Below are 9,669 nucleotides of genomic sequence, written 5' to 3'. Positions count from 1 at the left end.
TGATTCCAATTTTACCAGAGGGCAGCAGATCTTTGCTGAAGATCGTCTAAGTTTCATTTTTCCAGATTTTGGAAGCCTTGGTAACATTTAGAAATAAATACATTTGTGTGTATTGGTTGGTGGTTTGTTTTAACACAACACTATCAAATGTTGGATTGTTGAGTTGCTAGTTTGTGAAGGCAAGGTTACTTCTGTTGCACAGACAGCTGGATAAGGGGTTCCTGGGCAGATAACATGAGTTATGTGCCTGTGTGTGTAATAGACAGTCATGAGAGGTATCAGTAGAAACATTTGTAATTTGGAGAAAAAGGCTTAGGGTTTGTTGCCAAGGTGCTGACAAAGGAAACAACCTACATTGCTGATTCCAGTAGGAAAACTCACAGTAATGGGGGATTGCCATTATCACAAAAGTTGAAGCTTCCTGCATTTGGGGAAACTGCAGGTCTCAGCACATCCATCATGCAGGTGGCAGCCTTTCCCTGGAAAAAATATGGATCAGCTGCAGTGGTCCAGAGGGGAGTCATCGAGCTGGGGGCTGAGTGCCAGTAACCCACAGGTGTTTAGTTCAACAAATCTCCATATGGGCCATTCACTTAAGGGTTAGACTTAATGATCCTTGTGGGTCCCTTCCACCCCAGAGTATTCTGTGATCTGGAAATAAAGATTATGTGTGAGTTAAGGACGAAAGGACAGAGGCAGGGAAATACCTGCTTCACAGAGGGAAGTCCAATACCACTGTTTCTCTAAATCCTAAATGACTTTTTTCTAACTGAGGCACAACCTTAAAACAAAATCTATCTGCAGATTTCAATTCTCAGCTTAGAATATATAAACAAAAAAATTTTAACAATGCTTTGGAAAACAGTTGTTTCACATTTACTTTTAAGAAAGAGTTTCCTGAATTAATCTGAGTGTCTTACTTCAAACACCTCCTTGTAGAGTTGTCTCACAGTCCCCTAACACATCCTCCTGGACAAACCAGACAGGTTTAAAGGCATCCCATCACTCTTAGCAGCCTCCCATGCCTCTCACTGCTGACTGTGTTAAATAACTCAGTAAATGAATGTTACAACATAGCTCTCGTTGTCTGAAGTTGAGAAAACATCAGAGTACAGCAGGCTGGGAAAGTGCTTCATGACACTAGAGACGTTTTCCACACTGTACGACTTCAGCAATGAATATCCATTGAAAAGTGAGGTATCCAGAAAAGAGATATGTGCAAGCATTTGCCTGTCTTTGTTGTGCACCTCAAGCAAGTCTCCGTCATTGTTGCTGCTGCTGGAGATGGTTATGCTCTGCTCTGGAAATTGTCCCTTGACCTTGTTTACCCGGAGCTTTCGAAGTCCCCAGATGGCCAAATACTCCGTTGGGAGAGGAGTGGTGCCACAGAAGGACAGCTTCAAATCCCACACCCTTGTGAAGTTGAGGACCATCTCCAGCACAGAGGTGTCCGTGAACCAGATGGTCAGGTGGCTGTTGTAGGTAGTTTTTTCCATTGTAGAAGGCAGCACTGTTTTGCAGTTGCACATCAAGTTTGCCAGGCAGTAATCACAGTCACGGATAGCCACGGAACAGCTGCAGTTGCGAATTGTGTTTTCCTTAGTGAAAATTAGCGTGTGGTTCTTCTGACTTCTCACAAAACTGATGTGTATGCCAAGGAATTTGGCCAAAATGAGAGCCAAACAAATGGAGAAAGCAGAGTAGGCTACTGGCTTCATCAGCACTGCTGCCAAGCTGCCAAGTGTCTCCTCCTTTTACTGAGTGATTTAGGTCACTTGGCTTTACCTACTGAGGAAAAACAGTTTATTATACTGAAGATCTCTCAATGGTTAATATTACTTTGCTTTTCCACTCATTTGTCACAGCTCCTTGGCCTGGCCTGTGCAGAGGTAAGGACAGGATGAGGAGTTGTGCAGGACAATTCCTGCTTGTTTCTCCTTTCTGCTTTCTTTGCTTCCAGCCAGACAGGGGTGACAAAGAACCCTGTTCTCCACTTCACTGAGTGAGGCACTCTGAAAAGGGCTAGAGGTGATAGTTTTTACTGAATTGCTAAGTGATATTGTGACAACCTTTCCCTTAAACTGAGCGTGGGATATACTGGGAAGAGGGAGGGAGAGCAGTTAAGGGCAGAAGTATTGCTGGCCCAAGCACATATCCTTCTGAGCTATGTGAGGTGCTGATAAAACCTGATTTTGATCCATGTGAAGCTACATCTGCTCCAGCCTTAGTCTGTAAGTTTTGAGGACCAGGGACCATCTCTCATTATGTCTTGCACAGCAATTACTATAGGATAGATCTAGGCTTGGTCATTTGCTCTGCCCCCACTTCAGTTACCCTGGCAAAGCAAACTCCACACATACTATGACAATGGAACAAGTTTTCATCCCAGCCATGGGTCACCTCAAGTGGTTGGGAGCATGTTTAGTGGGATTCTTGGATCCTCAGATGCCAGCCCTTTGGTTTTCAGAGTGAAGTTGAATTTTACCAGGAGTATCTGTGTTTTCCTGACATATTATTATATGATGGTACAGGCAATCAAGCACAGTGCAATTTCTTAACACAAATTATAAAGATGTGGGAAAGTTTGTCTAATTTGATATAACTGTTTTGAAGCACCAAGAAGCATTAGAGACAAATTTTGACCAAAGATAAGTTCTAGTGAAAGCAGCAGTAGGGCACAGAATTTGGTCCTTAGCACGTAAAAAGACTGATTCACATCCAGAATGTTTGTCTGCAGCACTTCAGAAAACTTGGCAATACACCTACAGTTTTGTAGATTTCTGCTATTAACATTCCTGTTCCCGTTTGTCTTATTCCAGTTTCTGTTCATTTTCTTATCTCATTGCTGTTTCCAGTAAACTGTTCTTATCTCAACCTGTGAGCTTTGCCTTTTGTGCATCCAATTGGAGGGGAGGGGAGAAGAGTGTGGGAGGCTTTTTTAGTGGGAGTACTGAAGTGGAGAATACCATTCCCAAACCATGACATAAGGATGCAGACATTTAAGTTTTTAAATCAAACATTTAATCTATGTTGTGGAACATACCAGAAATTCCAGTCCAGCTGCTGGCTGATGTTTAACTCCAAAAGTCAGACTTACCCAAGCTGGAGATGCTGTGGTATCATTATTGCTAGAAATGGTTCCACTATCTAAGCATTTAATCACATTGGAAATCCTATTACTAGACCTCCACATTGCTTATTTTCTCAGTCCTTAACAGTGGTTAACAGTTGTGATAGACAAGAAATCTGTAATATCAACACAATTTCACAACTAAATGAAATTATTTCCATTTTTATGTGTTGGAGGTAGTGTTTGCAAGAAATCCTAGACAACGTTGACAACATGAGTTCGGTCCTGTGTCAAAAAGAGTGATACTCCTTTTTCCACTTAACATCTGAGGGCTTAATATTCATAAAGCATTAGACCAAAATACTTTGATGCATCCTCATTAGTTTTAACTCTTGTTTCCTTTCTTTTTCTCAGTACCTGAAGAGTGAAGAACCTTTAAAGTTCTCTACTGGTTTGCAGCCAACCAATCATGTTTAGCTTAGCTGAAAACATTTGGGCACCATCCATCAGAATCCAAACAAAATTCTAAATTATAACATTCCAGGAAATTTAAACTCCAGAAATACTTCTATTCTTCTCTGTTCCCTGCAAATCAGAAACATTCCTATCCAGTTCTCGAGATTTAGTTTCTTTGTGGCTTTGGTGAGGGATATGCAAGAAGTGAAATATATTTTGCAGGTTATGTGTCTGTGAAGTGAGAAAGTCACCCACAATGCATCTTTTCTTAAGCTAAAAACAATCTACAGAAAAATATGCATTATATGGTTCTTAAACCACATTGTTGTCTCCACTGCTTAAGGCTTGGAAAATTATTTGCTTTAATTTTTAGGGATGGGAGAACTGCCTTCAGTAGGGTTCTTGGAGATACACAGAGCCCTTTTTTGTAATACTGCCATTAAGATGAATTAAAATATGGGGTCATTTTCTTGCCTGTTGTAGTTCTGTTCTCCATCATCTCCAAAATTAAAAAGATGGAGTATTTTCAGAAAACTGCTGAATATGGTGCGTGGGGTACATCTTTCCACCATGGTCGCTCTCTGAGCATTACCCACTTCCCGTAACAGAGTTAATGTATCCCTTGAACTCACCAAAATAGTTCTAGATATAACCTATAGAAATGCAAAGAACACAGCAGATTGTGCTAAATGTCAAGATTTTCTATGCAATTTTCTAGGGAAAACTGGTGAGTATACCTTCTTCTCTTTCCTAAGTTTTCAGTAAAATTTAACTAAGTTTCCAGTATAATCAGAACAACTATTTAAAGTCTCATCCACCTGACACAATGGAATTTACAGCAATTTTACATAGCAGGTATAGAAGTTCTGTAAAAATCATAGAAACCCTTGTCAGCTTTCTAGTTTATATTAGAGGACTTTTGAACTCAGGAAACAAAAACAGGCTTTCAAATCTGAACTTGGCAAATTATCTGGATGCTCTTCCCTCACTGATGGGTAACCAAATCTACCTGCTTTTATGTGTCTGTTCTGATGAAAAGAATAACTCCTTTGTCTACAGAAGCTCAAGGTAAGAAGGAGCTGGTTTGTATTTTATCTCCATATAATTGTCCAAGACAGATGGTTTAGACCATCATCATTCTTGTCCAACCTTATACCCAGTGTCCATCAATGCTTGAAAGTGGCTGAAGTATAAAACTGGTAACACATTTGCATACCAAAAGTGATTGAACTTTTAAAATTATCAGTGAGATGATTAATAAATACATTTTTATTAAAACACATAATGACTCCATAACCTAAACGTGGCATGCACTGAAGGGGTCTTGGACTACTGCTGAAGGTTTTGAAACTTTCAATTAAAAGAATCCAGAGCTCTACCAGGCTGCAAGATGACCTCCAGCAGAAATAATATCACATTGGTAAATATCTCTCCTTTCCAGTCCAGCAAAAAATAAATTTCTCCGTGGTGGTATTTTTTCTATCAACATCCCAGACAACCATGGTTCAAATGATGCATGCCCTTCACTCAACTGCACTGCTATTTGTTCTAAGTTGGTCTCATACAGTCAGCTAAAAATTACACCGTGTTTTGAAATTATGCCCTCTGATTGCAATGTTTCCTTTTATGAGTTACTAGTCAGTTTTTGTTCCAGTGGTAACCTTCAAAAAATTCCCCCACCTCTGCATGGATAAATTAGAGATAAAGCCTACAGTCCTGTCCTTTCCATCTTTACATGCTCTGGTTTGGGACCTACGATTAGAAGTAGAAAAAAACAGGACAGTAAAATTAGGAGATAAATAGCTGCTGATCCCTTTCACCACCACCACCTCACCTGGCTTCCCAGAACCACAGTGTGGCAAGCACTTAGTGTGTGAGAATGAAGCAAGAAATCTGTGTGTAAGAACACATTAGTGCCTTGAATACTAATTAGACTGTATTCCCTAAGAGGTCTTTTCTTATGCCAGGTTAAGCTGTCACCCAAATTCACTGAGCAGGGTTGCATATTGCTACCCCATAGTAGGTAATCCAATTCTTCAAACAGCTAAGAATGTTTCCCCAGCAATTACCAGCCAATTACAGCATTAAAACAGCTCAGAAAATTTTGAAGTGTGGATTTTGCTTTCTATGACCTTAAGATACCTCAGTTCTGGTATCAGAGGGTAAAGATTCAGCAATTACAAGAAGAGTTCTGTTAGAAACTCTGCCACTGCAACTTTCTGGGAAATGGGAAAGTGGAAGTGAGATATGTTCGAGATCAAAAGATACTTATTTGTCCTGAAGATGTTAATTATCAAGGAGACCTTGGTGATAGGCATCATTTCTTGATTTTCATGTGGCTGAAGTCTGAAGCTACCATTGTTTTCCTCATAGACATCCCTGGGAGAGCTGAAGGCCAGGCTGGACAGGGCTTAGAAATATCGATTTCTAGGGGGAAAAAAGTATTTTAGGGAAATACTTACTTCAGGTAGCAACAAGCTGCTTCTGAAAAAAACTATTTTGAGTGATCTAAATGTAGTAAATAATTTGTTCATTTTTTGTCCTGAGTGGGGGGCCTCTCAGGAGAAAACCAGACTAGATATAAATAGCAGCAGAAAATTATTAGTTTGATTGTTTCAGCCATGAATGGTTTTAGATGTGGATCCTCCTTCCAGCATGGAAACACATGGTTTATTATGTCTTATCCCAAAAGTTTTCTAGCACAAGACTCCATCCCTGTTCCTTTTGCTTCACAGGTTTTGACTGCTAAAGGAGATTTTCAGTGTTTATTTAGTACTAACATCATTTCAGGTTTTTTGATAATTCCACTTTTTTTTCCTTCTAATTACAGGTCTGTGTATTAAAAAAACTGCAAAAAAAGCAATAAAAAGCTTTGACTATTGTGTGAGAATGGTACTGTCAAAAGGAAAGTTTATCCTATTCAATGGAAGTTCCATGCCTATAAAATTGATTTCTACCATTCTTTCTTCAGAAAAAAACTAATTACAGCCCCTCATTGATCACCTGTGTTAACATATGCCTATCTGAAAGTGGTGTATTAAGCAAAGAGGAGTTTAAATCTGTATAATCTTGTGCAGCTTGAGTAATGTACACAGGATGAATAGCAAACCCACCCAATTTACATCAAAATGGCATTTTGAACCGAGCAGGTGTTAAAATGCAAGATTACAGGAAAATGCAATGAGTCAGTCCCTGAATAAACCTAATCTGAGTCTTGACTGCAGACTACATAATCTGATCAGAAAGCCTGAGGGAGACTGCGGCCTTGAGGAAAACAAAATGCTAGATTTGCTGTTTTTACTCCATGGGAATTTTAGGAATTCCCTAAGTGGGCTGATGGCTGAGAGGAATTTTGTTTTCCATCTCTTTGGTTAAACAATTACTGTACTTAGTTTGTAGATAAATTGAGGCAAATAAATTTGTGATCAGAACTAAAGTTCTACAACCTTTGAGGCTGCAGCATGATTAATTCTTGTTGTCAATGACTTGAAAGTTATATTTGTGTCTGCTTATGCAGCTGAAGCCTGGGCTACTGGCATTAGGTTGAAGTGGTGGAGTATTCAAGTGTAGTGGAACACATTCCTTCCCAGCAAGATAGAAATGCAAGATAAAATAGGCAATACTGTAAGCACTGAACTTGAACAGTGCAATGACCCTTGAAATGTTCACTGTATGGGTGTTTTGATTTTCAGGTGTACACAGACTCCAGGAGAGGCAATTCATCTATAAACACCTCTCTAAAATCCTCAAGCCTGTCCATCCTATGCAGAGCTCCTGTCCTCAGCAGAGGCAAATGTTAGAGCAGGGAAGGCTGTGACATGAACTGCAGGGAAGCAGAATAACAGATAAAACCCAAGGGAAAGGAGGACATCTCCCAAAGAATGAGGAGTGGTGATACTTTCCGTTTTCCCCCAGATGAAGGTCACAGCCTTATTATTCCCAACCCTGAGAGAGGAGTACTTCATTTTCATGCTGTATTTCATACATGCAGCCTGCACTTTTCCCAATAAAGAGTAGGGGACCAGGATGAGTGGCAGGATTTGCTTTGCCAGAACAACACCTGGAGTTATTCCAGCTTGGAGGTGTGCACGGTACATGCTGTCTGGGAAAACAGACAAACACAAACCTGGGTATTCACATTTGAATTGCATCAGGATGAGCATTTAAATAAATGAAAAGTAAGAAGGAAGCGTTAAAAAGATTTACCAGCCTGGGAGGAGAGAAGTGTTTTGCACAGATGTAAGGCAAAATGATTGGTAGAGCTGTGTTCCCTGGTATTTAAAGTCCAAGTATTCAGAAAAAGCCCACAAGTGTATATCCATGCATAAAGCATGAACATGCAGGCTCACAAATACACAATTGTATTATCATACAAGAAGTACTTCTGTCATTGTAAGGTATGCACAGTCAAAGCCCTGTTTATTCATGTGTCCTCAGAAAGAGACACCTTCTGGGAAGCCAGGTGTCCCAAGGATGGGTGATCACCACTGTCCAAAAACCAGAGCTACCTTTGGTGGCTCAAGCTGAGCACTTCAACACTGAAATACTAAGATTTATTTTTAAAAGACTTTTCAAAATTTTCATTTTTTTATGTCAAACCAACTACTCTCTAGAACAAGGGCACTTACACTGAGTGAACTTTAGGAAAGAAAGCTTGACTGCAATTTTGGTTATTTCCCAGTACCCTTTCTAATGTGACCTGGACAAAAGTTCAAGTTAAATGTTACATGAAACTGAAGATTTGCTAATACCAAAACATAATGCTGAAAATTAGCCTGTTGGAGCACTTAATTTTCTATTGTTCAGATCCTAAATTAGGGGGGAAGAAAGTCAGGGCAGAAAGCTGCATGACCAAAAATCTGGTATGAAATATTAGTGGTCACTAAGCAGCTGGAGACTTAAACTCTGGAGCAGGGCACCTTAGGGCCAGATTTCTCAGCTCTGTTCACTCAAACAGTGGATGTTGCCATTGAGACTCCAGAGCTACATAGAGATAGTATATTTACTTTAGTTTGTCCTTACCTATCACTGGCTTTATTTATAAAGCAGAATAAAACAGAGGTCCTAAATGCTCTTTCCTTGAGCCTTCTCTTCCAATGCTTTTCTCAAGCAGTTTTAACTGAATAAAATGTCTCAAATTTTGTCAGCCAGAATAATTCACATGAAAATTCCTGTCCCCTTTTAAGATTTGCCTAAATGAGTCTTTGCAAAATGAAGCAAAATCTCTCCACCATTCTTTGTGGTTATTATTCATAGAACCATTAATTATTACCTTAGGCATACAGATAGTGTATAAACAATTGCAACACATGAGAAGCAATGTTACTTCACCCCGATTACAAAGGAACAAATTTGAAACACAAATACCTGTTAAGAAGAGTTACTGTAAAGGGAGAGAAACAGCCTCATTCATAAAAATACAAGCTATTAAACATTTCTCTCTTATTTAACCCCCTCCTCTAGAGCCAAAACAGTGACTTACTCTTTCTCTGGATGCCAGCAGGTTTGCCCGTGCCCAGTTTCCTGCTTGGTGAACTTCTCAGCTGTGGCTGGGAGTGGGGTCAGTCTGCAGGGCAGGCAGCAGTGCCTCCTCTCTCACTCGATGCTGCTCTTTTATGTTTTCATGGGCCAGCACCCCTTGGCATTCCTCACCAGCCAGGAGGGTGGTCCAAGGTCTGCTCCAACCATTAACACCACCTGTACCAGACTGTCAGGCACAAAGGGCTCACCTGGAAATGCTTAGAGATGCCAGCCAGCTCCCTGCTCACTCTGGGAGGGGAGCTGGCATGCTTGGCTGGTGACCTGTGTTCACAGGGGGTTGGCCAGCCTGCTGTGCAGGGTCAGAGGCAGCACCTCTGGTGCTTTGCTCACCTCATGCTCTGTGCTGGCCATCCACCTGGGGAGCCCTGTGACTGTCCCATGGGACATATTCTGCTCTGCCTGCTTCCTGGGGACTTCAGGCAGAGGTTTAAACCAGAAATTCAGGCAGACTTGGAAAGCCTGCTCAGCCAGCTGGAGGGAGTAGCTGCAAAGCCATAAGAGGAATGAATGGCTGAGGTCACCTGGCTTGATCAGTCTGGAGAAGAGGAGACTGTGAGGGGAAACATAGCAGTCTGCAGCTTCCTCATGAGAGGTAGCAGAGG

At 40.7% G+C, this 9,669-nt stretch overlaps 1 protein-coding gene across 1 annotated transcript; it reads right to left on the bottom strand.

Annotated features, from left to right (window-relative positions):
* Positions 1-21: 21 nt before the first annotated feature.
* On the bottom strand, positions 22-9,662 carry C2H21orf62 (chromosome 2 C21orf62 homolog). The gene is made up of 2 exons (XM_033053400.1): positions 9,009-9,662; positions 22-1,785 (listed from the first exon to the last, which is right to left on the bottom strand). The coding sequence occupies exon 2, from the start codon at positions 1,716-1,718 to the stop codon at positions 1,053-1,055; it is 666 nt and encodes a 221-aa protein (XP_032909291.1). The 5' UTR covers positions 1,719-1,785; positions 9,009-9,662; the 3' UTR covers positions 22-1,052.
* Between the last annotated feature and the right edge of the window lie 7 nt (positions 9,663-9,669).

Source organism: Catharus ustulatus, chromosome 2 (genome assembly GCF_009819885.2).
Source record: "Catharus ustulatus isolate bCatUst1 chromosome 2, bCatUst1.pri.v2, whole genome shotgun sequence".
NCBI lineage: Eukaryota > Metazoa > Chordata > Aves > Passeriformes > Turdidae > Catharus > Catharus ustulatus.
This window is presented reverse-complemented; position numbering and strand designations above follow the sequence as displayed.

What these genes read in the sequence shown, in the direction of transcription:
- C2H21orf62 (XM_033053400.1), bottom strand. Translation starts at nt 1,718, where the DNA reads ATGAAGCCAGTAGCCTACTCTGCTTTCTCCATTTGTTTGGCTCTCATT.